The sequence below is a fragment of the Python bivittatus genome, unplaced genomic scaffold (assembly GCF_059951505.1).
Source record: "Python bivittatus isolate LINGU-HERP-01145 unplaced genomic scaffold, Pbiv_v1 ctg000610_np1212, whole genome shotgun sequence".
Classification (NCBI taxonomy): Eukaryota; Metazoa; Chordata; class Lepidosauria; order Squamata; family Pythonidae; genus Python; species Python bivittatus.
This window is the reverse complement of record NW_028277088.1, coordinates 34,265,626-34,284,751: the sequence shown is the minus strand read 5'-3', so window position 1 is coordinate 34,284,751 and position 19,126 is coordinate 34,265,626. Positions and strand designations below refer to the sequence as shown.

General features: G+C 37.3%; 1 protein-coding gene across 3 annotated transcripts in view; it reads right to left on the bottom strand.

The window, feature by feature from the left end:
* Nucleotides 1–19,126, bottom strand: part of OXNAD1 (oxidoreductase NAD binding domain containing 1) — a 33,877-nt gene that overhangs the window by 9,776 nt on the left and 4,975 nt on the right. For all 3 annotated transcript variants that reach the window (XM_088150756.1, XM_088150754.1, XM_088150755.1), the window contains exons 3-7: nt 16,269–16,332; nt 12,207–12,313; nt 5,049–5,190; nt 1,547–1,780; nt 80–188 (exon numbers count right to left, since the gene is read on the bottom strand). In XM_088150756.1, coding sequence (XP_088006882.1) covers nt 80–188; nt 1,547–1,780; nt 5,049–5,190; nt 12,207–12,313; nt 16,269–16,332 — 656 coding nt within the window. The remainder of the gene's footprint in view (nt 1–79; nt 189–1,546; nt 1,781–5,048; nt 5,191–12,206; nt 12,314–16,268; nt 16,333–19,126) is intronic.

Here is a 19,126-nt window from a genome sequence, read left to right as displayed (position 1 = left end):
TATTTACTTTGGTATATCTCAAAGTACTAAAGTTGTAACTCATAACGCATTTTTTTTAATGCATCACAAAGATACATACCCTTGATGTAAGGCTGAAGTTTCTCACAAATTGGTGAATTCTGCTTGGTAACATGGAAACTGCATGTGATCTTTCCAGGAAATGCATTTGTCAAACCAAGAATCTGCTTCTGGAATGTGCAAGATATTTAGTCATACCACAGTCAAATAAATCAAAGCAGATGTGATCTTTTTGATGGTCCAGGTTCTACAAATTTGAAGAACTGTGTAAGAATACTGTACTTTCAGCAAACATTTTAAGAAAAGGGTAGTATAACTAACTCCCTCTTTTTCTTACAATTAACATAGTATTTCAAATTCAGGCAACATCTTCCTACAGTGGAGACCAACTGTGCAAATAAGTTCTCAAGAAATAGTCACCTACTTTCTAATCGAGTCCCATGCAAGCTTCTACTCCTTACCTAAAATATACTTTCAGCTGGGGGTGAGCAAATACATATAGGTGTTCAGCAAAAGAAATACAGAGCAAGAAAAGTAAAGATGGAATTCATGGAAGGAGTATGCCCTTTCTTAAGTTTAGTAGAAAACAAGCATCTTTTCAAATTCCTGTACAGTCTTTCCAAACCTCACTAGATGCTAGTCCGCTAGTTCCAGCGGACAGTACCTTGACTGGGCTGGACATCAGAGGCCTGCTGCAAGTGTAGCTGGCTTGACTTGAAAATGACAAGATCAGTAATTATAACAACTTCTGCTCAGAGCAGGTCAAATAATAGCAAGTACACCACATGCTATTCACATTCTTCCCCTTATCTAGTTTTACATAATGCTCAGTTACACCAAGTTCCCTCAACAGCTGGAGAAAGTCTGTTACATAGTAGCAGGAGCGAGCAACTTGATGTCCCAAAACATCACGTAGGTCTGAACCCCTATTTGCAATCCCCAATGCTCCCTCTGCTCACAACTGTCATTTTGAGGCAGGAAAGACAAGAAACACATAAAACTAGAGTGCAAATTAGAGTTCTCAAACTGGGTTGTGACCCATTGGGGGAGCAATACAAAGGTCACATTTTTCAAAAACCCGATCAAGCTTGTGCAGGCAAAGTGAAAACACTAATTCTGGGCTTTGCTCCTCATTTTACTCGAAGAAGCTCACTGTAGGCAGCTGGAGTACCACAAAGTTTAACTATTAAAAATAAGTGATTATAGTTATTTCTTGCCCAATCCAAACATCAATAAGATAGTTAGTTATATTCTGGGGGAGGTCACAAATTGATGTACATTTTAGGGAGATGCACAAAGTTTGAAAACCACTGGTATAAGTTTAAGTCCTAAATTAGCTTTAAAAACACCATCCACCCACTAAAATAGAAAATCTTGGCTCTGCCTACATGCATGACACAGCCCCACCCACTTTACATTATCTTCCTACCCACTGCAGCCCCTGACTTCTAAAAAAAAAAAAAAAAAGAAGTTAAGAGTGTCTTGTGGCTATCAAAGCAAATAATGCAATCATCTATAATAAACCTACCCTGAACAGAAGTTCATGTGCATTTTTTGCACAATAGAAGAGTTTGGTTGTTCCTATTTTGTAACCATCTCCTTGAGCTCTGTGAAGGTCTGCGATGTGAAGCAGTATAGAAAATAAAGGATTAATGCCTACTCCACCTGCTATGAGCACTATGTTTGCTGGAATGTCTTCAGGCTGAGGATCATAAAAGAAGTTGCCTCCCACTCGCAAAGCCACTTCTGAATTAAGAGTGCACTATAAGGAAGAAGAAAAAAGACAAAAAAAAACACCCCAGATGGACTTCAAAGAAAATCAGACAGGGAAATATGCAAGAGTTCCAGAGGCAATGCTTTTATTGAAAAGCCACATTAATAGTCTTCCATAGTTTACTAGAAAATAAGAAGTTAGTCTAATCCACACATTCTTCAATGTTAAGAATGTTATTTAGCTGATCGCTCTGAGTGATAATAAGATATGGTTACATTCTTCTTCTGATTCTATGGGACACGCTTAACGCAAACTAAGTATGGCTCAGCAGAACTTGGGAATTCAAATTAGAGATTCTAAGGTCCTGGGAACTGAGGACATTTTTTTTAAAGACATATCCTTAAAAGAATTTTGCCAGAGGCATATTAAGTAGAAGTGCAGTTATAATCATTTTAAAAAAACAGAGAGTGATGTTGTCCAAAGGGACAAAAACAAAAGTTGCACTTAGTTCAATGTTTATCTTACAACATTATACACATATTTCTGCAGTTGTTATGGCTACACAGTATCCAATACAGTTACCAATCAGAAAGACACATAATTTTTCCAGACAAATCATACTGTGAAGAAGAAAATATTTAAAAACAATCATATTAAACTGAATTATGTAAAAAGGCATAATTCAACTTTCCCCAATCAGACATTCTCCAGATGTGGGTGAAGAATTTGGTTCCAACACACTGAGTGGACACCAGACTGGGGAAGGCTGTCAGAATCCAATGTCATGAGAGAGGACATGAGTTTTCACTGTAAGACTTTCTCCTCCATCTTCCAACCTCTTGGGGCACATGATGGACTCAGGAAGGAGACGGAATTGCCCATCCTGGTTCTATCAATGAAAGGACTTCTGTACCAAATGAGGAATGCTGGGTGCCTCACAATATTTTTATAAAATACTCTCACACACATAAAAACACAGAGTATATATTTTCTCCACCAAAAGACAAATAGTGACTAAATAGAACTGGCAAATATATTGCATATGAAAACCAAAAAGGTTTTATTACTGAAGGATAATTTAAATGGGAACAAGTCACAAAGAAGACTGAGGGTGGCATTTTTAAAGCAGTCAGGCCAAATGAAATTTGGGATAAAAAACTCAAGTAGCTTGACTAAGACCCAGTGAGGCCCTAAAGCACTTCCACTGATAAAAAGGCAGGTCCCATTTCCAGGTCTTCCCCTTTGCCACAAGTCCAACCATTCTGTCTTTTTTGGGTGGGTAGCAGCACTGAAATTGCATGCTGAAAAGAAGAGGAAAGTCCTAGCCCTAGAAACACTCCGCTCGTGACAGTTAGAATCCAGTATATTTTTTTCCCTAAGCTGCAGAAACATAACCATATGCTCATCAAAATTATAATATATATATATAACATATATATATATATATATATATATATATATATATATATATAATTTTATATATATATAAAAAAGTATATAGAATTGTTAGCTTTTTAACGGTTTCAAAATCCAATCCAGTGGTAGCACTATACTATCATTACAGTTTCAGTTCCCTTTTTAGAAATTAAAATATCCAAAACAATAAAAATCACAAAACAATAAGAAGCACAATAAACTATTTCAGCAACAGCTAAGAGATTCAAAACGTCCTTTTGTTTAGATCTTATTAACTACTACTTTATATAACTAAAGAAAAACTCATAGTCATAATCTCACAGATTATGATAATGCCTTATATCTCTTGTCATCTCTCAATACTTGCTCTATTTTTGTTAAAAGGTATAGGTTTGTAATTTCTCCACAGGAGAACGCCCGTATTAGGGATGTCGTTTTTGAAACCTGCCAATTGGCATAAAAAAGCCTTAATGATAACTAGCAGTTCTAGAATTAGCTAATGCTTTTAACTGGTTTAATTACTGTGACACTATGAGTTTAATTTAAAATATTAAAGCAAGAAGGAAAAGTCCTAGGAGATGCCTCTGAGGCAGATAATTATGAGGTTAGGTTTTTGGAGGTCCCTAATGAGCAACAGAGATGCAATAGAAAATCTCCACAAGGATTCTTCTAAGCCAAACTGGTTCTATACATTTCCAGAATACCTTTCAACGTGAATTATTTTATTGAAATTCCAATGGTGCATGAAAGTAGCCTATTTAACAACAGTAGGAACACTTTTTAATGGGCATATGGTAATGGATGGATTAGGAGCAACCTGGGAAATGAAGAGAGAGAGAGCGCGCATTGCTCAAATGGTAAGACTGCACTGATTTTACATTGACCTACTAGTCAACAAAAATAATGTCAGAAGAAAAGCACATTGTTCTTGACACAGCACACAAAAGGGTGCCTTCTCAACGCTTATCTTTTACAGGAATTGTCCTTTCAAAAAACAGTTTTGTATGTATTTTGCTGCTGAAATGTTTAAAGCAATCCATGAATGTTCTGGGATTAATTTTCAGTGGGCAGCAGCTTTTCTAGAGCAAAAAGGAAGTTTTGTGGCACCTAAAATGTGAACCTATTTATTATCATGTAAACTTTCATGGGTCATAGGCCAAGTCTTTAAATACATCTGGTGAAGAGGACTATAATATATGGGAGTTTATGTGATAACAAATGCATTAGTATTTCAGATACCACAAGAGTCTTTGTTATTTGGGTATTAGTCAACGAGCTCCACTTTCTGGCCCCTTTGTGTTCTGGCAGCATCAGAGGAAATAAGCTGGAGTTCAGAGTTCTCCCTCCTTCTGATATCACCCCACACTTTTTTTTTTCCAGTTTTAGAATGCAAATGAATATAATTTTGTATTATTTCTACCATTTCACTGTGCCTTCTTAAATATCACACCTGCCACTACACTTTCATAATTCAATAAGAGAAGACTTTTGTATAGGACCATCACGTACTGGCAAAGGTTTTATCTGTATGTTTGTAAAAGAGAAAAACAGATCAACTCAAAACTATATACATTAATTAAACACAGATTGTTCTAGATATTGTTATTGATAAAATGTTATATTTATATAGTTTTAAAGTTTTATGAACAGCAATGTACAGGGAAGCTTTCTGTGCTAAACTGTCTTTTATACAGATCTTTTCCTGTTTAAGTGTAATGGCAGGTGTAACATTTAATAAATCTTGCACAAATAATCTAATAGAAATTAAACTACACTCTAACATTGAACTTCTGTCCTAATTACTCATAAGGTTACAATACGGTTTCCAATAATTAATATTTAAAAATAAATTTAAAGAATACTAAAACCAACATTATTAGGTGCTCTTAGTTATAGATACCTGATTATGAATCCAGTGAGCAGGTGGGTGTGTTGTATGTTTTACTGCAAGTTCCAATATTCCCTCTTCTTCCAACATACCAGGACTTGAACATATTGAGAATCCACCAATTACAGGAACTCCAGGTATAAAAAAGTCTACCCTAAAAGAAAACAGATTTCCATTTAATTTCTTCTATGCAATGTCCTGGAGCAGATTCCTTTTTTACCATTTAAAACTTCTGCCAAGTTTATTTAAACGTGTAAGGTTTAGTAGTAGATCAAGTATACACACATTATTTGTTAGAACCCTACGTAAACTTCATTAATTGCACAGAACATTGCACTGCTATTTCTATAGGCACAGTTCAAGGAAAAATCACATAGGAGATAATTAGGTGGTAAAGCAACAATGGGTATAATAATACCATTAAAGATCAGCAATCAGAACAACAGAACAGATCAAATGTTGGTATTATTTTCTGACTGTTATAAATGTGAATCATAGTAGCATAATAATATCTTCCAAATATTTAGTATTCACTAGTCAGGTTTGGATGCTACTATAGGAAAGAATCGAGCTTCTTCCCACTGAAATCACTGTTGGTGAAATAACATGGTAACTCGCTAACCTACCTAAAATTTCCCGTAACAGAGAACTCAGAACCTTCAGTAGGATTTTAGACCAAAGAATGGACATGTGAATCTTATTCATTTACTATACACATCTCTCTGCTTTTAGTCAGTGCAATCAGTGACTAAATGTTTACATGAAATGTCACATGAAAGTAAGTAACCTTATAAACGATATAAAAAACAGTGAGAGGAAAGAAAAATAAAAAAGTTCAGGTTCCAAGCATTATGAAATATAAAATAATGTGGAATGACCAATGAAGCTGAAAATTCTAACAGGGCAGGAGTCAAATGATAGTTGGTCTGAACTACAGTGGGGCAAAAAAGTATTTAGTCAGCCACCAATTGTGCAAGTTCTCCCACTTAAAAAGATGAGAGAGGCCTGTAATTTTCATCATAGCTATACCTCAACTATGAGAGACAAAATGGGGAAAAAAATCCAGAAAATCACATTGTCTGATTTTTAAAGAATTTATTTGCAAATCATGGTGGAAAATAAGTATTTGGTCACCTACAAACAAGCAAGATGTCTGGCTCTCATAGACCTGTAACTACTTCTTTAAGAGGCTCCTCTGTCCTCCACTCATTACCTGTAGTAATGGCACCTGTTTGACCTTGTTATCAGTATAAAAGACACCTGTCCACAACCTCAAACAGTCACACTCCAAACTCCACTATGGCCAAGACCAAAGAGCTGTTGAAGGACACCAGAAACAAAATTGTAGACCTGCACCAGGCTGGGAAGACTGAATCTGCAATAGGCAAGCAGCTTGGTGTGAAGAAATCAACTGTGGGAGCAATAATTAGAAAATGGAAGACATACAAGACCACTGATAATCTCCCTTGATCTGGGGCTCCATGCAAGATCTCACCCTGTGGGGTCAAAATGATCACAAGAACGGTGGGCAAGAATCCCAGAACCACACGGGGGGACCTAGTGAATGACCTGCAGAGAGCTGGGACCAAAGTAACAAAGGCTACCATCAGTAACTATGACGCCAGGGACTTAAATCCTGCAGTGCCAGATGTGTCCCCCTGCTTAAGCCAGTACATGTCCGGGCCTGTCTGAAGTTTGCTAGAGAGCATTTGGATGATCCAGAAGAGAATTGGGAGAATGTCATATGGTCAGATGAAACCAAAGTAGAACGTTTTGGTCTAAACTCAACTTGTTGTGTTTGGAGGAGAGAGAATGCTGAGCTGCATCCAAAGAACACCATACCTACTGTGAAGCATGGGGGTGGAAACATCATGCTTTGGGGCTGTTTTTCTGCAAAGGGACCAGGACAACTGATCCGTGTAAAGGAAAGAATGAATGGGGCCATGTATCGTAAGATTTTGAGTGAACACCTCCTTCCATCAGCAAGGGCACTGAAGATGAAACGTGGCTGGGTCTTTCAGCATGACAATGATCCCAAACACACCGCCCGGGCAACGAAGGAGTGGCTTCGTAAGAAGCATTTCAAGGTCCTGGAGTGGCCTAGCCAGTCTCCAGATCTCAACCCCATGGAAAACCTTTGGAGGGAGTTGAAAGTCCATGTTGCCCAGCGACAGCCCCAAAACATCACTGCTCTAGAGGAGATCTGCATGGAGGAATGGGCCAAAATACCAGCAACAGTGTGTGAAAACCTTGTGAAGACTTACAGAAAACGTTTGACCTCTGTCATTGCCAACAAAGGATATATAACAAAGTACTGAGATGAACTTTTGATATTGACCAAATACTTATTTTCCACCATGATTTGCAAATAAATTCTTTAAAAATCAGACAATGTGATTTTCTGGATTTTTCCCCCATTTTGTCTCTCATAGTTGAGGTATACCTATGATGAAAATTACAGGCCTCTCTCATCTTTTTAAGTGGGAGAACTTGCACAATTGGTGGCTGACTAAATACTTCTTTGCCCCACTGTATACCAGTGCAAAGATCTGGATCTTTGCTTTATTACCCCTCCCTTAATTGCAGCCAGACAGAACAACCTAGAGGAGTATTAATTAGGTTTGTAACCCAACTTGAATTGGCCCAATATACATTGGCTTTTGCAAGTTAATTACAGTATGTTTGGACCTCATGGTGGTCACAAATGTTCAGGATGTTGCTCTTTGCACCTGCTGAAGCTCGTGAACTGTTATCAAAGGCAGCCCCCACTAGAGCATATTTCAGTAGTAAAATCTGGTCACAGCTAAAGCATACATTAATGTAGCCATGCGTAATTGATCTAGATGGAATCATGCTGGCAAATATAAGTGGTTAAAAGGGTTCTTTTGTCACCAGTGCCAACTGAGCTTGTACTGATAGCACATTCTTAAGATGTGAACTTTTATTTCAAGAATATCACATTACCATCCAATACATTTCTATCTGAATCACTTCACAAACACATACAGTCTCCATCTTATCTGAGTTACACTTGCCTAGCATTTTCAAAAGTTCAATTCTAATTTTGTCAATACTGCTACTACTTAATTCAGTTTTTCAAAACAATGCCTAGGAAAAAGCACTTTAAAGTACGCAGAGTTATTTGCATTTTATTTTTATGTATACATTTATAAACCTTATAAATTAATGCATACAAGCTGCATTATAGTGCCCTCTAGTGAGAAATTATTTTGCATGTTAAATGTTGTAAAACCAAATTATGGACATATATGAAAGTTCAAATTTAGTACAAATTGAACACAATGTCTCCCTTTGATGAGATGCTTATTCAGCCTTGTTTCACAGGCAAGTAACCTGATTAAAAGCCAGAAACTCTGCTACCATTTATCTAGACAAACATCTTAGAATAGTATTTCTTCCAACAATTATTTTACTGTTTCCTTTATTACTGGAACCGTGGAAATTCACCTATGCACCAATAATGCAAAACTACAATTAGAAGAGTTGTAGATTTATTTACAGAACAAATCACTATAGTGCTGCTGGCATTCTGAACAGTCAGTAGGAAAGAAGCCTCTATAGCAGTGTTTCTCAACCTTGGCAACTTGAAGATGTGTCAACTTCAACTCCCAGAGCCAGCATTAAACATATACTGCTCTACAGTATATGTTTAATGCTTTATAAATACAGATCATAATGCTGTAAAATCATAAAACCACTAAAACAAAAAACCTGAATCTTCAATCTGAAAAATGCAGCACACTGGATAATGTAATAGAAAAATACATTTATGAAACATTAATGCAGCCCAGGACAAGAAAGCAGAGGATCTATTTAAAATATTATAGTGGCCTGAAATGATGAAAAAACATATGTTCCTAAAGATGCTCCTGGAAGGCAGAATCTTATAAGCTTCTTATTCTGTGCATCAAGTCATGAATTCAACAAGTCCACAATAATAAGAAGAGTTAACAGAATCAGTGTAACATAGTAATAAGAATACAGTTCTCTGTGAAATAAAAGCAACCTAGAGATAAAGTTACCAGAATCTAATTGTTTAGGAGAGGTGGACAGAAGCATACATAAGGATCTACTGATAGATCTTTGACTTACATGAAGTAGACAGGTAAGAAGCTAAAGATTTTAACAATCACAGAGGGGATAACCAGAACTTTGAGTAACATACTGATTGGCTACCCAAAACAAGTTCTTGGGTTCACAAGTCCTTCTAAGTGCATATCTTTTGCACTTGCCTCTGGTAAATGGCTTTTGGGTTGTAACAACAACAACAACAAAAGTAAATCTAGCAAGACTGACATTTGCCCTCCCCCTTTTAGAATGTCTGCAGAAAGTGTTTCACTAATTACAGATACCAATAACAGCTTATAATATATTCTGCACAGAAAGCTATAGGTATTTATAAAACTAAATGCACATAAATGTTATTTATATGCATTTATGCATAATTAGCCAGAACAAATGCGCTATATAAAACAGGCTATCAAGACAGGATGAACAGAAACCTGATTAGATAAAAAATAGATTCTATATATAATGTATGCTGGAATACTTCCTAACCCCCCCTAGAAGTCTTTTTCCTTTAAATGTTTTCCACAAAAATTACTAGTTGGGAGGATACAGCTTTTCCTCCCTTTGGACATGGACTTTTGCCTCCATTAAAATGAATTTGCATGCAAAAATGTATCTCTGGGAGCAATCCCCATGTGTATTGACAGCCAGGGGGGTGTACCCATTGAGGTGTTACACTGGGGGCAGAGTGACGCAGGTTCTAGTCCATCCTCCACCACAGCAGTTCACTTAGTGACTTTGGGCCAGTCACTCTCTCTCAGCCCAACTACCTCACAGAGTTGTTGGGAAAAATAGGAAGGAGTCCTATGTATGCCTTGAGCTTCCAAATGAAAGGCAGGATATAAATAAAAGACAAACCTTTTATTTTCATGAAGCATACATGGTGTCCTGCCCCATTATGGAGTTCAACAGAAACTATCTAGTTTCTAAATGGCAGTTAATGAGTTCATCATCTACATAACCCAATCCAATCCATGTTGCTTGCATATGTATAGATGAAATTTAATATGCATTTATTGGGCATAAGCTCCACTGAAAATGAGATATGCTTCTGACATGTACAGAATAGTACTCTTAAATAAATGAAAGAAACTATTCCTAAGTGACTATGGATGAGACTGTTATCTTAATTTTGGTATTATACATAACCCACACTTGTCTTGTCTATTTCATTTTGTGGGTTCTTTTTAACTATTTTTTTTAGTTTACTGTAAACACCATAGAGAACATATTTGAAAAAAAAATAACTTAAATGAAATTTCAACATTCATGATATATAATTTTAATTTTAAAGAAAACAAGCAACAGTAATTTTTAGTAAACATAAATACAAAGAAAAGGAAGCCAGTTTCAGAACAAGTAGTCAGGCAGAAATATAACTTTTTTAGTAACACAGAATACTGCTGAACGTACTTGAACCTGCATCAGTATAATAGTTACTGTGATGACATTTCAAAAAAGCTACAATTTGCAAAACCAGAAATTTCAGAAAGTGGGCATAACCCTAACTCTGTAGCTCCTCTATGTGAGAGAAATATTTATTGGACAAATCAAAAGAAAACAATAGTACATGTTTGTAAGAAGAGGAGGCATCCAGCCATTCCATCACAAACGTAAATCTATTAATCTTTTTTCCCCACTTCTGCTTCTCAGTACCACATTCGATCATAAGCAATCTTACAAGCTGCACTGGTGGAACGTTAGCATGCCAAACAGAAATGGAATAATTTAAAAGGAAGATAATGAAAAGAGTAATTATAATTAAAGAACCCAGTTTTCAGTATGATGATTACCAAAACATTTTTGAAGGGTAAATGTTTGCCTAAGAACCAACACGCACAAATTTAGTATGCATCTGTGCACATGTGCAAAGGCTGCTGCAAATTGCTCTACAAACATGAATTATTGCAATCAACATCTTGTTTTCTTGTTCTAAATGTAAAAGACTGCAAAATTAACACCGTACTAGTAACTCATGCTATTAACATCCTAACAGATGAAGTTTGATGCTTATAAAACCTACTTGCCAGATGGATTGATAATAGAAAGTAAAAGAAAAAAAGAACAAGAGAACAGTGTCCAGACTGAAAGGTACAGTATCTAATTCGGTCTAAAAATTTACCTGAATTTTGAGGGAAAACACTCAGATCTTGAAAATGTTCATATGATCAAAATAACAAATTGTAATTTCTTTAATTACAATAAGGAAACCAAATGGAGATATGAAGACAAGAAAAAATACTGTCATATTTTTAAAAGAATTATATTATTATACTATGTTCTGCTTTTCCTCTGAACATTCAAGGCAGAGTCTCCCATGATTTTATCCTCACAAAAACCCTGTGATATAGCATAGGGTGAGTGACAATGAGGGGCCAAAATCACCAGTAAGTTCCATGGTTAAATGGAGACTTACTTTCCTTGGTCCTAATCAATACCATATCCAGGTAAAATATTAGAGGTTGTAATTCATTTCAGTGAAGCTCTTCTGCAAATGGAATAGCCTATTTCCTCCCCTCCCTCCCTCCCTCCCTCCCTCCATGCAATACAGCAGTGAGAAATGTAAAACGCTAAATGGGAAAATACCAGTGAATCCAATCCAATGATTAGGCTACAGAGAAACAAAACAGAAGTAGATCTACTGACTTTTTCTTTCTCAAACAGTAGATCATCTTGTGTTTTATTACTTTTGGAAATGTTTTTATTTTCAAGTGAGATTTCCTATGCACATGCTGTTATTTCTCAATGATATTCACTTAGAAATAGTCATATGGCTTTGTATTAGAGAAAATTAAACTTACAGGAAGCTTTCTCCAGACTAGAGGAGGTTTAAGGAAATTTTATGTACAACCCTTTTGAAAGTGATACAAGGCTAAAGAACAAGTGGGGAAATTGTTGCAATCGAGATGTATTCTTTTGTTTTATGAAACCAAATAATTTCAATCAAAGGTGACTAAATTAAACATTTGCACATCCCTGTGCTTATAAAAATTGATAATTTGGATATAAATGCACCATCAATTTATGATTTCATTATTAAGTTCTCCTTCTATTTAATATGTGCAGATCAAAGAACCTTACCACTGTCCTGCCTTAAAAGTAAATTCTTTATCCATCACTGCCAAACGGAGTCTTTTAACCATTTCAGATTCATTGTTGATGCCACACACTTTTGCTTTAGAAATAATCTAAAAAGACAAAAACCATCATCATTACTACCACCACTATTTCAGGAAATAAACACAAAATTCAACAGAGAAAATATCTGTTTCCAGATCCTTCCAGGCACGCAATACCAATAGTGAAGTGGGATAACTATGATTTCCACTGGCTTCTTATACAGCAACTACTATTAGATAGACTGCAATCCCTTCACATTTACACAAATTTTAAGTTCTAATCTCACTGCAGGTAATGAAGATGAGTCCTTAACAAGACTAAGAGTTAAAAAATAAACAAACACTAGGCTTGTTTTATTTATTTACTCATTCATTCATTCAATTTCTATGGCTACCCCCTCACATATGACTCTAGGCAACTTCAGAAGATTAGAACCAAACAGTATAATCAATTAAAAGACAGTAATAAAAATGGCCCTCCTCATGTTTGGCTATAGCTCTTTTAGCACAGAAAAATATCTATACATTTCAAGATCTCTACATCACTCCCTTCCTTTATAGCAAAGATTAGCAATCTATGGCCTATTTGTAGCCCCAGTTCCAATTTTTGTGCTTTTAAAAGAAATATATGGGCATTAAGTCTCAAATAAACTTAATACACCTATTTATTTAACCCCCAAAAGACTAAAAAAAGAGGTTGAAAATTCTGATCCAGCCTCTTCTAACCCCATTTCTGGCATGCCTTTTGCAGCTTTCAGGTTTAAAAAAAAGTTTAAAATGCAGCTCTTGCTGCAAAAACATTGCTGTTTTCCTCCACTGGCAGGGAGGAAAACAGTGAAATCATGATTGAATGAAAAACATAACTCTAAATAACCACAGATAAAACATTAAAGCAAAAGAAAATCCCATTGTTATGTTTTATTAGACATTTATAACATTGCTCCCTCTAGGACCCCCCATCTCCTGCCCCCCTCCAATTTTTCTGACAGCAATGTTACAAGGCAGATTGGATGACTGTCTCAAGACCAGCTACAAGCTTCATGGCTGGGTGGGATTTGAACACAAATCTTTTCGAACCTAGCCAACAATAGCTTTCATATAACTTCTAATCAGTCCCTTGATAAAATTTGGTTTTCTTGATTTCTGCAGTGTTTCCTCTGACTTTTATAGTATGGCAATCAACTCACAGAACTACCATTTGGAATTGTTTGTTAAACTACAGAACATATTAATAAACTGGAAAACAAAACCCTAAGGTTCTTAAAATAAGTCATGCAGGTCCAAAAGGATAGAATATGTTAAAATGATAAACTATATCAAACTACAATTATGAGTATATCATTTCCCAGCCAGAAGGACTGAAGTCCAATGAATGAAATTTAGCCAACTATGTCTTAATTTAAAACATATGGCAGGAAATGAATTTCTGAATAAAAATAGTTGAACATTTCTACCGTCCTGTAAAACAACAGGATGCTTGCCAAGTAAATGCTAGCATACTTTTTCTTATTTTAATAGACTTATTTTTTTAAGGAAAGTTATATTAGTTAATTAGTCCTGCTTCCATGATGCTTGCATAATGTTTTCTTTAACACAGAAACCCCAGAGTAAGAATAAGTCTAGCCTTAATATCTTCACATCAACTTATAACTAACTTCTGAACCAGATATTGCATACAATATTGTTACAGAAAAAGGTGATACCCTTTTGGTTTTGTAAATAAACTAGATCACAAAAATGTTTATTTATTTGATTTATATGGCTGCCTATCTTGCCAAAGCAACTCTGAATGTCAGAAAATATTTTTGTTCCCACAATTTCCAAGAATTCTAAGCAAATGTGCAGCTCAATACAGCTCAGTTGTTCCCATTGATTTGTCCTGCCAGTAGGAGCAGCTAAACAAATGTGGGAAGTGTTTTGCTTACTGTTAATGTGCAAAGTGAGAACTATGCCTAAGTACTCTCCTGACAACCCAGAGTCATAAGCCATAAGAGAAACTAGCCAGAGTTCCTACTTTGGATATAACCCTTAGTTAGTTAGCTATCCAAATGTATTTAGTCACTCCCACTAACAGGAGAAACCAAGTAGAACAAACTGAGTATCATGTACCAGAACACCGTTCATTCATAAGGTGTAATATAAATGTTAAAGCAGGAACCACAATCATGAGAAATATGATTCTTTAAATTTTGCTGCTTAATAAGGCAAGGTCTCAGACTGAGGAGGCAAAACAAGCATACAGGGAACTTGTAAGCCAGCATGCTCACTCATCCATCCTCTTAGTACGCTCAGAGTTGGTGTGCAATCTGGGGGACCTCCTGGATTCATGGCTCCTGCTTGAAGAGCAGGTGGCAGCTGTGGCCAGAAGTACCTTTTACATAAATACAACTTATGCAACAGTTGCACCCATTCCTAGGTCAGGAGACACGGCTTATGGTCACTCACATCTTACTTACCTCCTAATTGGACTACTGCAGTGTACATGGGACTGCCTTTGAAAGGCATTCAGAAGCTTTAGCTGGCCCAGAATGCAGTGGCATGTGCAATATTGCATACATTATGGTATGCCTACATAACACTATTGTGTGTGAACTGCACTGGCTCCCACCTTTAATGTCTTATGTGGCATGGAGCCAGGTTACTTGCAAGACCACTTCTCCCTGAGGGTTTCTGCGTGTCCCATCAGATCTGTTGGAGTGGGCATGCTCCAGTTCCCCTCAGTGAAGCTGTGTTACCAGGTGCGTCCTAAGAAGTGTGCCTCTTCTGTCATGGCACCGTCCTATGGAACAGTTTCCTCCACAAAGATATGGATGGCCCCAACCTTGCTAGTCTTTCAGAAGGCTGTGAAGACCTGGCTCTTCCCCCAGGCACCAGGGCCAGGCTGTTAGTTCTGAAGCTCTAGCCTGGATGTATGGTGGGGATGTCCTTTGAGATTCTTAACAAGAGGGCCTCAACCTGTGTTTTACAACTGTCAATGCTTTATTGTATACTTTATGTTTGCCATTCAGACTGTTGATGGATAGATGGGTGGCCTAATAAGTTTGATAAATAAATAAAAGGTGAAACAATCAGTACTGTTACATCCTGTATCATCTGGAAACAACATCATACAATGCTCTCAATTCCTTTTTTATTTTAGCTAGATTTTTTGTGTCAATGCCACTTATTTATATAATGACATGCCATGTTTAATAAACTGTTCTGGAAATTATTTATTTATTTTCAGGATATGGCTGCTATTTCATACAATGACTCTAGGTGGCTTATAACAATCCATAAAACATACTTAAAAACATATCCTTCCCCCAGGCACTAGACCAAACATCCTTACAACTCAACCCTCCATCCTAGCCCAACGCTTGGGGGAAGAGCCAGGTCTTCACAGTCCCCCAGTAGGCTAAAAGGTAGGGATCCCTCTGTTGTCTGGTGGCAGGCTGTTCCAAAGGACTGGGGCAGTCACCAAGAAGGCATGCCTCTAAGGTCCCATCAGATGGCAACATTTAAGGGAGGGGACCTGGAGCATACCTACCCTATCTAACCTAGTAGGATGGGTAGATACCCTCAGGGAGAGGCAGTCCCACAAGTAACCTGGGCCCTGTGCCATGTAGAGCTTTAAAGGTGATAACCAGCACCATGAATTGCACCTGGAAAGCAACTGAAAGCCAGTGCAGCTCACACAGCAGTGGTGTTACTCAGGTGAACCGCAGGACACCCAAAAGTGCATGTGCCACTGCATTCTGGCCCAGCTCCAACTTCTGGATGGTCTTCAAGGGCAGCAAAGTGCAAGTGCAAAGTGCACTGCAGTAAGGTAACTAAAGCATGGGTGACTGTGAGCAAGTTACAAGGGTTTATTTATTTATCAAATTTGTATAGCTGCCCATCTCACGGAAAAGTGACTCTGGACAGCTTACAACAATTATAGATGGAAAAAAGTGATTATAGAGAAGGATTAAATTATTTTCAAACTTATCTAATACCTTCACCGCACATAGTACATTTCAGGCTCATATACTACAATACCAACCTCATGCCGAAAGTCATTTGCTGTTCTCTCCAGGTGGTCTGACTTTCTTCTGGATTTCATTTTACTATAAATAAGGCAAGCTGAGATGTATCATTACTCAATATAATTTTACAGGTTGAGCTCGTCATTAAAGACCCTTTTAAATAGTAACTTCAGACTCATTTAACTTTAACCGTGATATCATAAGAATGATGTCCCTTGAACTGACAAAAATCCATCTCATCCATGTATTGTTTTCAACAGCAATTAAAAAGTGTTACTTGGAGAGTAAAAAACAAGGCATATAGCCATGAGAATACTGTTAGTGCCTAGTATCTAATACTTAGAAGTACACTGCTTCTGAATAAGGAAGCTTTGTTTCATCCACTACATTTTCTAATTCTTTTAAAGTAAAGCAAATCCTCTTGACCCAGTTTATATATATGAAGCAGAATGAGGTGGTAGAAGAGAAAATCTCTGTCTTCAATCAAGCTTAGGTACTATTTTAATAATTTCATTAAGTTATCAAAAAGGGCAATACTAGTCCTTGTTCAGCTAATTACTGGTTTGTTTTTCTTTTTCTAAGTAGTTCTTACCTTGTACTGTTGTAGAAACTATGGGCTGGATCATAAGAACAAACCAGAAAAGAATCAAGGAATGTCAAACAATATACATATCCATATCAGTCTAAGCCACAATTGCAATCAGTAATGTAACAAGCCATGGTTTCAAAATGTAGTTTATTGCTCTGAAATCAAATACTGTAATTGTTTATGCACTGACTTATTGCCACATCAAGTGAAAAAACAATCCATAGCTTAAGACATAATACATGCACTCAGTCAGTATTTCGAATTGTAGAGTCCTTGGGGTTCTCTGAGCTTGGTTGTTTTCTTGCAAATGTTTCATTACCCGGCTAGGTAACATCTTCAGTGCTAGAATGGAATGGGGTTTGCTCTCTGTTTATATACAGTGGCATGCCCTGCCAGTGTTGGTGGGGGTGTGGGTTTTATTTTTTCCCTCTGGTAGTTCCTTGATTAGGGTATTGTTTACTGCTGATTGTATGTCTGGTGATAATCTTGGTGTTAATCTCTGGTTATCTGGGTGATGACTGCTGGTGAGGAGCTGTTTTGGTCTTTTGTTTTCCTTTGTACAGTGGAACCTCGGTTTACGAATTCATTCCGTGACTCTGGTCGCACCCCGAATTGGTCGCAACCCGATGCAAATTTCCCCATAAGGTTCAATGTAATTACCGTTAATCCGTTCTGGCGTGGAGGACAGGGAGGCGGCTATTGCTTAGAGGGAGAGTCCCTCTCCCTATGACCATGTGTCAGGGGCGGAAAATTGCCGCGGACTTGTCAGGGGCGGAAAAATGGCCGCGGACGTGTCAGGGGCGGAAAATGGCCGCGGACCACGTGTCAGGGGCGGAAAATGGCCGCGGACCACGTGTCAGGGGCGGAAAATGGCCGCGGACCACGTGTCAGGGGCGGAAAATGGCCGCGGACCACATGTCAGGGGCAGAAAATGGCCACGGACCATGTGTCAGGGGCGGAAAAATGGCCACGGACCGTGTCATGGGAGGGAAAATGACCGCGGATCCGGTTCGTAACCCGAGGCGGAGTTCACAAACCGAGGTAAATTTTTGCAGCCAGGGCTGGTCTTAACCCGAAAAGTTCGTTACCCGAGGTACCACTCTATTGTCTCTTCTGAATAGTATGTAGATGCTGTTTATGTGCCTGTTGATGGCTGCCTTGTCTGAATACCAAGCTTCCAGGAATTCCCTTGCATTTTTGGATTTAGCTTGGTCTAAGATGCTGTTTCCCAGTTGAAACTATGGTTAAGTCTGTCCATGTGTTGTGAGATTAAGGAGTTTTCATTGGGTCTTCTGACTGCTAGTTGGTGTTCATGGATGCACTCTGCTAGCCTTGTGCCTGTCCGTTGTACATAGTGGTTATTACAGTCCTTACACTGTATGTTGTTAACACCAAGATTATCACCAGACATACAATCAGCAGTAAACAATACCCTAATCAAGGAACTTCCAGAGGGGAAAAAATAAAACAAAACCCACACCCCCACCAACACTGGCAAGGCATGCCACTGTATATAAACAGAGATCAAACCCCATTCCATTCTAGCACTGAAGATGTTACCTAGCCGGGTAATGAAATGTTTGCAAGAAAAAAGCCAAGCTCAGAGAACCCCAAGGACTCCACAGTTCAACCCTGAGCTACACATATTCGCCTCTATTGGTATTACAAATTGCAAGCGATAACATCTTTTAAATGCTAAATGCTATCATAAAAAAAAAAAAAAACAGAAAAAGAGCTAGAATCTAGCCTCTAATCCAGTTTTTAAACTATAGGATATTTCCCATTTATATCCTAAAATGATACAGTTCATTCTGTTGCTTTTATATATCACCATCTCATTTCACTGCATATATAAACCCAGTCTAAGCCTCTTTTGTTAAGTAGCAAATCTGTTACTAACGAAGTTTATCACATGATCCCAAGTGTCAACCCTGAGAAAACTATTTTGTTATTTCTACTCTTAGTAATTTCAGAAACTTATATTATGCTTCATCTCCCATTTAATCAGGCTTTACATACTTAAAAACTAAAGAGTACCAAATCGTTCAATAAAAATGCTTCACTCCAAAAGAGATAAGCTTATGAATAAAGGACTGAATAAAGAATAAATGGTGAGCAAATATTATGATATTCTATGGTTAGGAGGACTGAACAAAAAAAACACAATAATTTTATTTGATTATTAAAATATACATGGTTAATCACTGAGATCTGTATATTTCTGAACAAAAAAAAATAGTTCTGAAGGAAAAAAAAAACCCCACTCACTTTTAGATGATATACCCA